Raw genomic sequence first — 16,801 nt, 5'->3', positions numbered from 1 at the left:
CAAAGAAGATTCAAATAAGCACAATCCAAAATATTAATGGTGTCATTAAAACTATTACCGCAGAAATAAAAAAGATCATTAGAGACTGTTATGAGCATCTCTACATACACAAACTAGAAAACCTAGAGGAAATCGATGAATTCCTGAAAACATACAATCTCACATGTTTGAGCCAAGAAGAAATAGAAATCCTTAACAGACCAACAATGAGTAATGAAATTGAATTAGTAAAAATAAAAAAAATTTCCTGATAACAAAAAGTGTAGAACCAGATGAAATTACTGCCAGAGTCTACCAAACAAAAAAGGAAGAAAGGATACCAATTCTACTAAAACTGTTCCAAAAAATCAAGGGGGAAGGAATCCTTTCCAACTCATTCTATGAAGTCATCATTATGAGGATACCAAAGCCAGGCAAGTACATAACAAAAGACAAAACTACAGATCAATATCCTGAATGGACAGAGATCAAAATATCCTTAAAAAAATAACTCTAGAAAATAAAATTTAGCAGCACATCAAAAGGTTCATCATAATGAAAAGTGGACTTTTTTTCTGAAATGCAAGGATGGTTTCACATATGCAGAGTAATAAACATGATTCACAAAATTAACAGAAATTTAAAAAATATTTGATAAAATTCAGTATAACTTTATGATAAAAACACTTACCAAGACAGGCATAGAAGAAACATACTTTAAAATAAAGAAAACCTTATATGACAAACTACAGCCAATAACATACTGAATAGGAGAAAATTGTAAGTTTGACTTCTAAGAATGGAAACAAGATGACAATGCCTACTACTTTCACCACTCTTACTCAACATAGTATTTGAAGTACTATCTGAAGCAATCAGGCAAGACAAAGGAATAAAAGGTCTCCAAATGGGAAAGAAGAATTCAAAGTATTCCTGTTCACATATGATATAATCTTACATCTAGAAAACCCTAAAAACTCCTCTGAAAGCCTCTTAGACTTGATAAACTACTTCAGGAAAGTTTCAGGATACAAAACCAATGTACAAAAATCAGTAGCATTTCTATATACCAATAATGATCAAGCTCAGAACCAAATCAACAACTGAATCCCATTTATGATAGATTAAAAAAAATAGGAATACATTAAACTAAGAGATAAAAAAGTCTCTACAAGGAGAACTGCAAAATACTGATGAAAAAAGTCCTATATGGCACAAAAAATTAAAAAAAATTCCATGCTTATGAACTGGAATAATAAATATTGTGTAAAATGATCATCCTGCCCAAAGCAATCTATACGTTCAACACAATTTTTATTAAATTACCAATGTAAATCCTAAAATTCATATGTAACCAAAAAAGAATCTGAATAGCAAATCTATCCTAAGCCAAAAAATAAAGCTGAAGGTATCACATTACCTGACTTCAATTATACTACAAGGATTTAAGCCAAAATAAAATGGTACTAGTATAAAAGTAGACACATAGATCAATGGAACAGAATGGAGATGCCAGAAACAAAGCCACATACCTAAAACATACTAATTTTTGACAAAGTAACAAATATATATACAGTGAGGAAAGGACCTCATATTCAATAAATGGTGCTGGGAAAATTGGAGAGCCATGTACACAGACATAAAAATGAACCCGTATCTCTCACCATATATAAAAATTAACTCAAAATGGATTAAAGGCTTAAATGTAATGCCTAAAACTATAAAATTCCTAGGGGAAAACCTAGGAAAAAGTCTTCTGGACAATGGTCTAGCCAAAGAATTTATGACTATATCCTCAAAAGGAAATGCAACAAAAAAAACACACCATTGGAACTTAATTAAACTAAAAAACTTTTCTTCAGTTAAAAAAAAAAGAAATAATAATAATAATCAACAAAGTACCAGACAACCCATAGAATGGGACAAAATATTTGCAAACAATGCATCTGACAAAGGGCTAATATCCAGAACCTACAAAGAACTCAAACAACTCAATGAAAAAAAGAGAGAAAAAAAACCTCATTAAAAAGTGGGTAAAGAATGTGAAAAAAATTTTTTTAAAGGAAGACATACAAATGGCCAATAAACATATAAAAATGCCCAACATCACTAATCATCAAAGAAATAAAAATTAAAACCATAATGAGATACCATCTTATATTCATCAGAATAGCTATTATTTCTAAGTTAAAAGTCAAGAGATGTTGGTGAAGATGAGAATAAAAGTGAATGCTTATACACTGTTGGTGGGAATCTAAATTAGTACAACCTCTATGGAAAACAGTATAGAGATTTCCTGATGACCTAAAAATGGAACTACCATTTAATCCAGAAATCCCACCATGGGGTGTCTACCTAAAGAAAAAGAAATAATTGTATTAAAAAGACACCTGACTTGTATGCTTATCAGAGCACTAGTGACAAAACCAAAGTCATGGAATCACTCTAAATTTCCATTCAGTGATAATCAGATTAAAAATTTGGTATATATGTATAAACTATGGAATACTAATGAGCAATAAAAAAGTAAAATCATGTCTTTTATGACAATGTCAATAGAAATGAAGGTAATTATCCTGAGTGAAATGAGTTAGAAACAGAAAGTAAAAAATGCATGTAGTCACTTTGATGTAGGAGCTAAACAATGGACACACAAGGACATACAGAGTGGAAAAATTGATACTGGAGGCTCTCAAGTGTGGGAGGGTGGAAGGGAGTGGGAGGGAAGAAATACTTCCTATTGAATATAAAATACATTATTCAGGTGATGAGAACACTAAACCCCAGACTTCACCACTGCACAATATATCCATGTTTCAAAACTGCACTTGTATCTCTAAATACATAAAAATGAAAACATTCAAAACAACCAAAACAGCCTTTTTTTTTTTTTTTACCTCCCATCTTCATGTACTAGATTTGTTTAGGTTAACAGTGATCAGCATATAATGAAATCCAATGGTCACTTTCTAGTACCTACTTCCTGTAAACTCGAAGCAGCTCTTGATATAGTCTCTTTATTCAGTACTTCATATATTCTTCACTAAGCTGCAAGGACACGATCCTTTCCCAGTTTTCTCATAACTTAAGGGACCTTCTCAGTTATCTTCAGTGTTTCATACTTCTATTATTAATCTCTAAAGTTAGAGTGCCTGTTGTTGGTCCTAGGATTTAGTTTCTGTCTACTCACTCCCTAGAAGATCTCAATATGGCGTTGGATTTAAATAGCATCTGTATGTTGCTAACTCTAAAATTTGTGTCTATGGCTTTAATGTTTCTCCTGAATGGTGGATTCTACATATGGCATTGTTGGTAGATAGCTAACAGGCAGCTCAGTTTTATAGGGATATAAGAAATCTTGCTTTTCCTCTTCTTCTAAACTACTCTTACTTAGCATTTCCCATTTTGTTCAACAGTATCACCATCTTTCTAGAGCTCAGGCCAGAACCTTGGGATCATCCTTAAATTATCTTTCTTGCACGTCACATTCAATCAACCCATAAATCATATTGGCTTTGCCACAAAAAACAAAACAAAACAATGACTGAGTCACAAATATCTTCCCACTTCCTTTATCATAACCATGCTCAATCAATACCTCATTGTGAAGAATGATTATAGCCTTCTGTTTTCCCTGATTTTATTCTTGTCTTCCAAAAACACACTCCACGCGCAATCAGAGTGATCTCATTAGGTAAGCCATAAGCATTAGTTAATACTAATGCTTAAATGCTCTGGGGCTTCTGAACACACTTAGAATAAGCTCCAAAGCCTTTCCTGTGACCAATATAGTCTGGGTCATGCTAGCTCTGTCATTGTACTTTGTACCTTTCTTTCCCTCACGCACTTTCTTCTAATGTTGTATGTATCAAGTATGCTCCACACCAGGGCCTTTGTCTTTGCTTCACCTTGCCTAGCCTGTTCCTTCCTTGTCCTAATTTAGCATGGCTTGTGGCTTCTCTCTTCATCTCTTCCTTTAGGTCTCTTGTCATATAACTTTCAATGCACAGTATCTTTACTAGTATTTCTTACCTATCTCCACTTTTTCTATTTTCTGACTCTGATTTATTTTTCTTTCCAGTGCTTCACACTTACCCTATTTTACATATTTACTTGCTAATTTGTTTATTAGTTCTTCTAATCCACTCCCCAGTCCCTATCTTCTCTGGATGTCAATAGAGTTTTATCATTTTCGTTCACGTTTGTATCCTCAGTGCGTGGATCTGTAGCTGACACACATAGTAAACATGTGTTGGATGAGTAAATGTCCACACTCCTGCTTAGTGTAGTTTAGCAAGAGCCTTATGATATAAGCATCAGAAAATCATCAATAAAAAGAAGTTTACATTTTTATTCTCTAGTCAGCTTCACAAAATTTTCCTCAAAGAAAATCAAAGGCTGGTGAGAAATTAATGCTTTGATAAGTGGTAACATTCATTTAATCACTTTTTAATCAGATAAAGTATAACTATCATCAAAGATGGAACAGTAGTTTTAAAACTATCCTTTTCTCATGAAAAGGTTTCAATTAAGAAGCTAAAAGATGTTGGATGTAAACTAGAATAAAATTTTGAGGTGAATTTTTTTAAGTTAATGAATCTGTAATTTGGTAAATATAGAAGGCTTCTCCTTCTGAGTATACATTTTATATTAAGATGAAGCTATACTTGTGGAATATGTACGATACAAAATTTGGTAAAATTTGCAGGCAGGGTTAAAATTTAACAACCGTAAACTTAGTTTACAGGTTTATATTCATGTAAACAAAAGTTAAAAACATGTTGGTTGCTTTTTTTCCCCCTACCATGTCATGCTGTTGGCAGACTGTGAACTTATGATCAACTAGTAAGTTTTAAAAGTACGATTAGATGTTACCCCAGGTCACTCTACTTTTCATGTATATTTTTGAGATCTACATGCATGTCTTTACATGTTTCCAGTTTTAGGTGATTGAGTGCTTTTCTTGGCCAATAGGGCACACATTATCTGCTTGCTTCCCCCTAACTCTACAAACATCATCTGCCATACCCCTCCCGCTCAGTGTGTTCCAATAAACTGGCTTCTTTCTTTTCATTCCTCAAAAATTCTAGCTCTTTCCCGTCTTAAGGAATCAGCACCTAGACCCCCTCCCTGAAAGCCCTTCATTTGGCTATTTCTTTACATGTTAGACACAATGTTACTTCTTTTGAGATGTACTCTATAAGTCTTTCCCTTCATATCCCTCACTTTAATCCCAAACTTACTTTTTCTTTTTGTTCTTTTAATTGGTGGTCCTTTTCCTTATTAAGACAGAGCAATTTGTAATTATGTGGTTATTTTTATACTTATTTGTCGTATGTCAGTCTTGTCATTTTCTAAGCTGTGAGACAACAGGTACCTTATTGGTTTTACTTACCAGGAAATATTCTTCATCAAATATCATATTCTGTCTAAATAACTGTCTAATGAGTGAAAATAGAAATGAATTATTTATATATTTTTTTACGTCTACAAGAGTATCATGGGCTACTAGGTCAAAACCATGCTGTGGGTGAATTGAAAGCAGTAGAATTCCATTATAAATTGAAGTTTATATTTATATCTGGTTGCTAAATGTTTTCTTTCCATGAAATCAACAGATGATTTACTCTGATTGTGCTCATTAGGATGCAAGGCAACTCAAAATTAAAAGTTCTTTTACAATCGCACAGAAATTCTTCTACAATCAAGGCAATTGTCAATCAGTGTGTATCTTAAGATTCTTATTACGAGAGAAACATATAGAGCCTAGATTTCACAATGGAAGTATTCGAGACAAAAATTATTAATGATGGCAATGAAAGGTCACAATAATTCTAAAAAAATGCATTATCAGAAAATTAAAAATTAACAAAATATTAATTTGAGCTCAAAATATTGAAAAATATGCAATATCATTATGTGTATTTTAGTCTAATATACATGACAATGTTTTAAAGCATCATACTTACTTCACAATCAGCAAGACAGTTGAGGTAACTTCAGTTGCAGACAACAAAGCGTATAAGGCTTGAATTGCAACATAGATGTAAAATTTCCTTGTACAAGCATCATCTCTTGGGCATTCACCCAAGTGCGCTGAGTAATTTCTGTTCTGGAGACCAGTTACTTCCACACAACTACAGTTATAAAATACCTAAAAATAGTTTTTGAAATATTACCATATACATTCACCAAATACAACTGGGCTATGAATACATTCCATTGTATTTAAAGAAGTCTCAAATTAAAATATTTACAGCTTAAAAAATGTTATAAAAATATAGTAGGGCACTGCCTAGTGGAGCTTAATAGTAAAAAGCAAAATAGCTTCTTGAATTACTTTCTGTATAAGAAAATGTAATGCCAGATATGGGTGAAGGGGAGGAAGGCAGCAAATCACACTGCCACGTATGCATCTATGCAACAACCTTGCATGTTTTTCACATGTACCCCAAAACCTAAAATGCAATTAAAAAAAAAAAATGCAATAAAAAAAAAAAGAAAATGTAATTGACTATTAACATTTAATTAATTCTTAATTTTAAAATTAGAAAATCAGAAATCGGTGTATGAAATTCTGTATATAATTTTCTCATTAATATACATTCTTTTAAATATTTCTCTTCCACCCACATTTACTTTTTAAAATATACATTCTTACTCTCTTCAGTGGGTTCTAAGTATTAGGGACATACTCTGGGAAAGAATTACCCAGAGTCCAGAAAATACAGTAGTATGAAAAGGGCCAAAATCTGGAACTAGAGCTACCCATGAAAGTGGGACAAAGTACAGGGGAAATAGAACCAGAAAGGGGTGCCAGAATTCTATTTAAGCAGGCAAAAGCAATATTCAAGACCGTAATGACAGATGATAAAATAGATTATACTATTACCAGAGAGGTTTAACACAAAAGAATATTCTGGCTAATGGTTAGAGTATAGAAGAGAAACATTAGGAACGAGTGATTTAATCAGGCAGGCAGTGTATGTAGATAGGTGGCTTTAATAAATTCTGTTCTGATTCTAGGCTAAAATTTAAGGGAAGTTTATCTTGAACCTACTACTGCTAAAGACTATTTACTGAAGGAGAATGTGTAAAAGAATTTAAATCCATACTTGTATGGTTCCAGCAAGCTTCATTTTTTTCCTTTTTTTTCCGATATGAATATGGAGGAATCTTTTATGGAGCAAACACATTGGCCAATGAAACCAAACTTTGATACAGAGAACATTATTTTAACAATTTTACTGAGGACTTAGTAAAGGAAGTTTGCAGTAGCCCCCAGATGGTATAGCCATTGCCAGTATTAAGATGATGTCTCCATGTAGACAGACCTCTCTTTAGGATACTAATATCATGTCTCTTTTAGATCTTCACCACTAAACAACATGGGACCAGAGATTAAACGAGGCACCCTTACTGAAAGATACCACAGCCAATGAATATGGGATGTGGGCTTTTAAATATAGTATTTGGCCACATATGTGCAAATTTATTAAAGTTGTAGCCTATCTTCAAAAAAACTAGGATGCTTTATTCTTCAAATTTCTCCATGCTGTTTAATAATGCATTGGTAGGACACTGGGCAAGGGAAAGATAGAAAATATTTAGAATTGAAGCATGGAAGAGTGTCGGGGAGAGTCATAATCACACCTGACTATATTCCCAGTGTTGGTAACAGGGAAAGGGACTAAAAAATAGTTATGCAACTTTGTGAGATGCTGAATTGATTGTAGGTATGGGGAACAGGATACCTAATTTCCAACTATTGGGAGTCACCCAGGATATTGGGAAAAACCCATGTGTAATATGGAAAAAATAGCCTTTAAGAGAGAAATGCAATTTCCAATGGATATGTTGGCAGTCATGAGCAGGATACTAAATTATACTGAGTAAAAGAAGCACCAGCTTCGGGAACATCAAAATAGGAAATCAAGAAGATTTCCTATTCACTAAGGAATTCAAGTGAGCATGAAGCCTTGATTAATTTTTTGGAAAGTCCAAGGCCACAGTGAGTCCCCTAGCTAAACTTACCAGGATGTACATATTAAAACATAAACAGATTGTTGTCCTTGTAAAGTACGTGGTCCTGACCACTGACTAACTCTGGAGTTTCCCCTAACTTCTGGAGGGTAAAATAATTCCAAATTAATCAAAATCACGTGCTTTAGTCAAATGAGATGCTTCTTAGAGACCGTAAATGCATTCAAATTCTAACAGGTCATATTATTAAAATCTCAAGGAAAAAAGTGGGTAATGTTAATTAGAATTCAAGTAACAGAGAAGCCTAATTGTGTCCTAAGCAGAGTTTTATATGAAGCTTTGTTTATACTTCACAGCCTTCACGAGGACAGATAATATTGGAATCTTTTTCTTTTATCTTTTTATTGGAGACCTTAGTTATAGGAAGATTTGATAAGTAATTATTAAATCAAATCTATGATTTTGATTAAGGAGAAGAGAAAAAGCAAAAACTAATACTCACTATAGGCTTTTTATTACCACTTGAGGATTTGCATCCTGCTAGACAAGGTGACAGGTAAGTTATTCCATTGTTCCCACAGACTGGTTCCCATTGACTTTCATCACAATCGCACTCTGAGTTGCAATAAGAAAGTGGTACATCTACATGAGATGCCACTGAATTATTTCTGAAAATATATGATAGAAATATATCAAAAAAAAAAAAAGAGAAAGAGAAGAAAAAGAGGAAGAAGAGAAGGAGTAGAAGAGGGAGCCAAGGGGGAAGGAGAGGGGAAATAGAGGAGAAGGAAGCGAAGAGGAAAAGAGAAGAGAAATAAGAGAAAGGGTTTAATTAGATAGAGAAATTTGATTTGCTAATGCCAAAATGGCAATTTTTATAATGCTTATTGACTTTTAACTCTCCTTCTCTACCAAGACATGACTTACGACCTAGAAAAATTAAAACTTAAAAAAGAAATCAAAGAGGTTAGATAAGACTTAGACAAGAAGTCTTTATCATTCTATCAAAGAAATTTTACATTAGATAAGTAACTTCATTTTTTTGAGATTCAGTTTCTCTTCAGTGAGGTAATAGCGTTAGATTGAGGTTCCTCTCAGCTCACTTTAAAGTCCTCTGAATCTATGCACGTTAATTAACATTGTTGATTTTTACAATCTATATTTTAACTACATAAAAAAAGAATTTCATGTGGTTAAAGCTGAACCTCTGAGGAATAAAAAATCAAAAATAATAGAATCAGTTAAAAATGGATAGAAAAATCTCTGTATATTTTTTGAATAAAGTTATAATATTCTTTATATTGATTTACTTTATAATATAGTTATAAATTATAAAATATAATTTTATATCATGGCTAAAATTATAAAATATTTGTATAAATTTTAAGCTTAAAGATTTTAATTTATTTGTTTTGTAAAAATTTGATAATTATTGAGGATTCATGAAATGTCTTCAAATGAATATATAAATTAAATTAAGAAAAATAAGAAGTAGATTGATAACAGCAAATACGTTATAAATAATTTTATTTAATGATATCTGATACCTCTAATATCTCAAATTTGAGTCAGAAATTAACATTGCTAGCTAATGTGTATATTTCTCTGAATCTTACCTTCCCTTCTATAAAATGGGAATAAAAGTGTCCACCACTCATGTTAATTACCCATAAATCATACGTATTATTTCAACCTACGTGGCTTTTCCTTAAGAAAGGAATAAAACAACTTTTTATCATCTTAGGAAATGAACATTTTAAGAATTTGAAAATTGAAATTTCTCTCAATTAAATTAAAGGTTAATTATAATTGTTTTCTACCCTATTTTACTTGTAAGTAAGTTTTTCATTGGATGGTTAACATATTACACAATTTATATAGTGATATATACAAACCCATCATAGGTCAAGGTTAGGCCGGCAACTGATTTGCTGTCACAGATTAGAGGGAAATATAAACTATGAAATAAGAAGGTTATTATCGAAGCAAGAAATGAAAATTTGGCAATTCCAACTAAAGGCAATTTGAATTTTTTAATGATATATCCTGCTAAGAACATTCCAACTGCAGTCATAGGAAGAGTTATGACTCCTAGAAATAAAAGAAGAGAAAAACGTTGTAATTATATGAATATGGTTTTTCTAGATGTCTTTATATATAAAACAGTGTATATCAATCAACCAAATTCACCCATTCTTATCACTTCTTTAAGAGAAGGGTGGCACACTAGAGTGGAGGTAGGGGACAAGTGTACCATATGAGAGACAAAAATAATTTCTTTTTGCCAGTTTTGAGGGCTTGGCTTCTTCACATGCAAAAGACAGTGGCTAAGAATATTTATATGTCTGCATGTTCTCACTCATAAGTACGTGTTAAACAACAAGAACACATGGACACAGGGAGGGAAGCATCACACACCGGAGCCTGGGGGTGGGGGGCTAGGGGAGGAGTAGCAGTGGGGAGACTGGAGAGGGATAGCATTAGGAGAAATCCTAATGTAGATGACAGGGCGATGGATGGAGCAAACCACCACCATGGCGTGTGTATACGTATGTAACAAACCTGCACGATCTGCACATGTACTCCAGAACTTAAAGTATAATTAATAAATTTAAAAAAAAAGAATATTTATGTGTCTAAAAAGATTACTTCTATGAGGAACTTTCTTTTTTTCTGGAAATTAACAACTAACAAAATCTTTCTTCCTCTGAGATTTCTATGTACCATATAATACCCTTTACATCTCTCAAAACAGTCTCAACCCTTAAAAACTCACTCCAATTTTGTCCAAGGTTTTAGAATTAAGTTTTTGAATTAATATTTCTTTTTTATTCATAAAAATACATGTATACACTGATATGATAAAAATGTCTACATACAGGATTAAAAATGATAGATCTCTCTTATGACTTTTCTTTTAATAGTCTTTTTCTTTTCTTTTAATAGTCCTGTCAGAATTATTAAAGGTGAAGTTTCCTCTAACAAAAAATTCAGGCCAGGTTATTGGGAGTCAAGACTTAACCTTTAAGTTTAAGCTTTTAAGTTCAACAGGGAGATCATCCAGAGCCTATTCCAGTGCTTCAGTACATTCATTTTCTAATGATTACTTTCTTATGTACTTACGACCTAAACAAATACCATTTGATAAATTGTTTAACTCATCAAATATGTATCAAATTTCTACAATGTTTCTACAATACTGAAGTTGGGGGGAATGTGATATAATAAGCAGGTCTCAATATGACTTTGAAAATAGGTATTGTAGCAAAAAATACTCTCTAAAATATATGTTTTTAATCATGCCTATTTTGTGATGTATTAAAGTTGATTCACTTTCTGAAAACATTAATATCATGTGTTTTGTAAGTAGCTGAGGCCTTATTTCAGTCCATGAATTATAGGATTATAACAGTTATTATTATGGAAGGGTTTGTCTCAGGATCTCAGTACTATATTATAAGATCCAATTATGCAGATACTACATCCAGATGTTTTATTCACAAGTAATATTTTTCTTTAGAACTCACCTAACATGAGATGCAACTTCAAATGCAGAACAGTGATGATATCACAAGATTGAGAAATTTTGTAAAGTTTGAGAGATAAGATTATATTCACTAAAATATAAAATCACCTTCATAACAAGATGTGACTTGGAACACAAGTACTCAGTAGCATTTCATTTATCAAGCAAAGAGGTAAAAAATATGTCTTACCCAACAAAAAGTTAGCTTGAGACGCAGACTGGCCATACTGCTGCTCCATATATTTAATGAGGTAAGTAAAAGCACCAATAACACCGCTTACGTGTAACAATGTCAAAAGCACAAATATAACATACAGGGGATTGGTAAGGATGCTTTTCAAAGACTGAAAAAAACCTATAGAGTTATAAAAATAAACAACATATTTCTATAGTAAACTATATATTCTTATCTGAATTTTGTAAATATAAGTTATATGAGGCTTAAAGTTATAAAAAATAACAGAATACCCTGCAATCCTACTGTCAAGTTTTTAATATATTCCTTCAATATTTGCCATATGTATATTATTATTTATTTATTTAGTTCATTTTAACCCCAAATAGGATGATACCAAAATGGTGTTTTTTAACTTGCTTTGTTCACTTAATATTTGGTTATCCTTGGCACTTTACCATCCTATTCAATATAGAATAATTCACCTATTCATTTATTCAACAAATGGTTGGTTTTCAATTGGGTACCAGGCAATATGCTTAGTGTCCAAGAAAAAAAACAAAAAAGGAAATCAGAAATGTGATGTTCACCAGGTGCAGTGGCTCATGCCTGTAATCCCAGCACTAGGAGGCCGAGGTGTGTAGATCGCTTGAGCCCAGAGGTTAGAGACCAGACTGGGCAATATGATGGAATCCCCTCTCAACAGGAAATAGAAAAGTTAGCTGAGCGCGGTGGGCCATGCATGTAGTCCCAGCTAATTGGGGGACTGAGGTGGGAGGATCGTGTGAGACAGGAAGGTTGAGGCTGCAATAAGCCATGTTCATACCACTACACTCCATCCTGGGAGACAGACCCTGTCACAATAAAAACAAAAAGGAAGGAAGGAAAAGGAAGAAGGGAAAAGGAAGAAAGGAAAAAGAAGAAGCATACTCTCCATGCTCTCCCTTATTTATTAGCAGTTAATAACACTATATTAAAACTGTAACTGTTAAATATAAATTTAAATTAAAGATAGCATAATCTAAGACACAGAAGTAAGAATACTGATGTTAAAAAAATTTAACGATAAATTAGGATGAGGGCTCAGACCACTTTTTTCCCTGGTATATAGCTTGGGTATCATAAAATACTGCCTCGGTATATCCTCCTTTTTTGCACCTTATTATCTTCTTTATTCTTTTTGGGCTTACAGTTAACTCTGGTCCTTATAGGTTTAGAAAATCTATTAATTGTTATGGATTTGATTAGATAAAGTAGAAACATAGCATAGACAAAATAAAAAATCCTTGATATACTATTTATAGTATGCATGTTAAACTACAAAAATTTTAACTATAAACACTTTTAACTCTAATTCCTGGGCTCAAGTTTTGAGTTAAAAGATAGTAATGGTAACTAAGTTGGGAAACAAACCTGATTTGTAATAGTTTTCAATTTCCATGGTAATACATAGTGACAAATTCTCCTACCATGGACAATTTCAAGCCACCGATACAGCTCAAATTGAATGATCCACTCTCATGATTGAATACATAAGGATCCAGCATCTCATTGCTCTTGGGTTAGTGTGGTGGAGAGAAGAAAATAACAACAGAAAAAGGAACATGAAAGAACTGATGAAAGAAAGAACATGGGTTACTTTGGAAAGTTTGTAAGCTTATTTCAATGAAAACATGAAAAAGTTGCCAATGGTTTAGGTGTTGGTTGCATTACTTCAGGTTTTACTACTTCACCATTTCTCCCTAATCTGAAAGCTGCTGACAATATCTTACTATTTCTAATATCCTGCTCTGACTGCTACCATATCATTATCTTGATAACTGCTTCTCAATGGTTCTGCATTAGCCCCCAGGGCTTATATTCAAAAGAGGAGCCACTATCAAGTGGTAAAGTATTCTAATTCACATTACTGACTTCAGTTATCTTAATTTCTGATGTTGCTTTTCACTTCATTTTTTGAATACTTAGGTAAAATTATACATATGTAATTTTAGTTCAAATATATAATTAATTTAATAAGATATATATAATTTTAATTGCCAAGAAAAATAATCTTACTCTAATTACCTAGACAGAATCCTTTCTTGACTTCCTTCTCCTTATTCCAACTCTATACCTGAGAATAAATATAACCTGCCATAGAACTTAAGATACTTTGTTATAATGATCTATATACTTCTCAGTATCATCCACTAGGTTCTCAAAAAATAAAGGCAATGTTCTATCACCAGGCAATAGTATGGTGGCTGGTATAATTTGTTGAATAAATGAATGAAATGTTATAATCCTTTTAACCCTCACAGTTTATACTACATTATATTAAAATGAATATGTACTCTTTGGCCTAAAGGAACAGATGTTTGTAGCCTTCGATTGGTTTCTCTCTTCTAAAGAACAGAAACCTAATCCTTTTCCCTTTTTATGTGTTCAAGACATATTTGTTAATTTTAATAGGAGTTTTAGAAAAAATAATTCGGCTAAATTTAGCACAGAAGAAAGCTAACTAGATGATTCTAGTATGCTTTATTTATTTTGAATACTTACTTCTCCCTTTCATCGAGATGAACAATTCCAAGTTGACAATGAATGTTAAATTCTTACCTGTCACATTTTTTGTAACATTTTTTCCTTGGTTGGTCAAATTAGCTGTTTGATTTGTTTCATCATTTGTTTTCATCACATGCAAAGATAGTGAAACTTTTCTTTTTTGTGGTTTAGTTGGATCTTGGGGCAAGAAAAAAAATGGTATGGAAGAAGTAATGGAAAATAGTCCAGACACAAGGAAACCAAGCCACCAAGCTCCAACCCAACGGGAATCCTTAGGAGTTATTCTGATAGTGCCTAGAAGAAATAGAAGATGCCAGTCAAAAATCATCTTGAAATACAGTAGGTTCTGGGAAATAATGATAATAATTGCAGTCCTTCACAGATGAAGAAAGTAAACTATATGTCATCAATTCCAAAACACTATTTTCTTATTTTGTTATCTCTGAAACTAGGTTGATGACATCTTGCAATTGCTATTGTCCAGGAATTAGGCACGACATTGTTCCACTGCCTGAGCTTGTGTGCATTTGTTGGCTTTTCAGAATTCATGACTGGACAGCTGTCACCATTAGACATTTAACTCCTCACACCATTTAATAATTATTAATGGAAGAAATATGAATCTTCATTGTTGTCTGAAAATGTCTGTTGGAATCATCTGATGAGGTCAAGAAAGCATCATCAATGAAATTTAAGCAGATGGCAAAAAATACTTAGAAATAATAAAGGAACTTCCATCCCCACCATCCTAACTGTCCAGGAACCTGCATTTGCAACTCTCCAGATAGCACAGAGGATGTAAAAATGTGCAAAATGAAAATCTGAGTTTAAGAGTAACCCAGAATTATTGGACTGTAAATGTTAGGAATCATTTAACCACTTTATTTCAACTATGTTTTTCCTTAAAGAATGTATAAGAGTAATGTATAAATGCTATATCTCAAGTGTAAATGAGCTATTTTAATAGTTAGAAAATATATAGTTTAAGTAACAGCAATGCATCCATGAGATATCAGCAAGATACCAGAATAGGAAGCACTAGACACCTTTTTCTCCAAGAACACACTGATTCAACAGTAACATTCAGATCAATTTCATTTTTGAGAAATACAGAAACTAATTGAGAGACACCTATATATAAGGAAAGTACAAAACTAGATACAAAAAACCAGTAAGATAATGGGAGACTCTCTCTTGCCATTCCACTCTGCAGTATTGTACCATATAATTGGGAAAAACTAGCAGTTTGAACTAGCATGTGGACACTTGACACAGCTCTTCCCTCTGGCTTAACACAGAGTGAATATGTGAGAGAAAAAGAAAAACGCAAAAAACATGTGGCAATTCCTCAAGAATCTAGCACCGGACATATTGTTTGACCTACCAATCCCTTTACTGAGTATATACCCAAAGGAATATACATCATTCTATTATTAAAATACAGGCACGTATATATTTATTGCAGTATTATTCCTATAGCAAAGACATGGAACCAACCCAAATGCCCATCAATGATAGACTGGATAAAGAAATATAAACCATTCTAATATAAAATACATGGATGCATATGATCACTGCAGTACTATTCATAATAGCAAAGACAGAGAATTGATGATGGACTGTATAAAGAAAATGTGGAACATACACACCATGGAATACTATGCAGCCATAAAAAGGAGCAAGATCATGTCCTTTGCAGGGACATGGATGAAGCTGGAATCCATCATCCTCAGCAAACTAATGCAGGAACAGAAAACCAAACACTGCATGTTCTCAGTCATAAGTGAGAGCTGAACACTGAGAACACATAAACACAGGGAGGGGAACAACACACACAGGGGCCTGTTGTGGGGGCAGCGGGAGGGAGAGCATCAGGACAAATACCTAATGCATATGGGGCTTAATACCTAGGTGATAGGTTGATAGGTACAGCAAACCACCATTATACATGTTTACCTATGTAACAAACCTGCATGTTCTACACATGTATCCTAGAACTTAAAGTAAAGAAAAAAATTTTAATGCTCCCACTTTATCCTTGGGGAGAGAAAGGGCTGGACTGCACATTCAACATTTCAACTTTTCCAGGTGCTACCCAATGGATTAGCTTCTATCACATCTGTCCCAAAGTGCTGACAGGACCCAGCATATGCCAGACACCTGGGAACTAGAGAGAATAAAAATGAGTCTGTATGTGGATATTTATCACAGATCCTGCCACCTAGCTTAGTGCAGAGTGAACAGGTAAAAACAGAAACAAAATCCCAGCTCTTAGCTTCTCCATAAGGAAGCAAAGATTTGAACCTCACATAACATTTCATCATTTCTAAGTTCTACTTAAGGAAAGGTCTTTTGTCTTCCTTGTGTTTAGGCTAGGCATACACTTGGCCCCTGGGTGCTACAAAGAACACAAAAATGATGATTTAAACTAGCACATGGTCACTTGCCACAGCTCCTCCTGCCCCTAGATCTAAGCAGAGTGATGAGGTAAGAAACCTTACACTAAAATTGACTCCAGATGGATTAAAGACTTAAACATAAGACCTAACACCATAAAAACACTAGAAGGAAACCTAGGCAAAACCATTCAG

At 33.2% G+C, this 16,801-nt stretch overlaps 1 protein-coding gene across 2 annotated transcripts in view; it reads right to left on the bottom strand.

Moving 5' to 3' along the window:
* The window catches only part of LOC105713874 (solute carrier organic anion transporter family member 1B3), an 82,379-nt gene that overhangs the window by 21,561 nt on the left and 44,017 nt on the right, over positions 1-16,801 (bottom strand). For both annotated transcript variants that reach the window (XM_012447695.2, XM_012447696.3), the window contains 5 exons: positions 14,265-14,504; positions 11,679-11,843; positions 9,858-10,053; positions 8,465-8,630; positions 5,949-6,133 (listed from right to left, as the gene is read on the bottom strand). In XM_012447695.2, the coding sequence (XP_012303118.1) occupies positions 5,949-6,133; positions 8,465-8,630; positions 9,858-10,053; positions 11,679-11,843; positions 14,265-14,504 (952 nt within the window). The remainder of the gene's footprint in view (positions 1-5,948; positions 6,134-8,464; positions 8,631-9,857; positions 10,054-11,678; positions 11,844-14,264; positions 14,505-16,801) is intronic.

The sequence above is a fragment of the Aotus nancymaae genome, unplaced genomic scaffold (assembly GCF_030222135.1).
Source record: "Aotus nancymaae isolate 86718 unplaced genomic scaffold, 86718_ANA_hifiasm-v0.15.2.pri h1tg000016l, whole genome shotgun sequence".
Taxonomy (NCBI): Eukaryota; Metazoa; Chordata; class Mammalia; order Primates; family Aotidae; genus Aotus; species Aotus nancymaae.
This window is presented reverse-complemented; position numbering and strand designations above follow the sequence as displayed.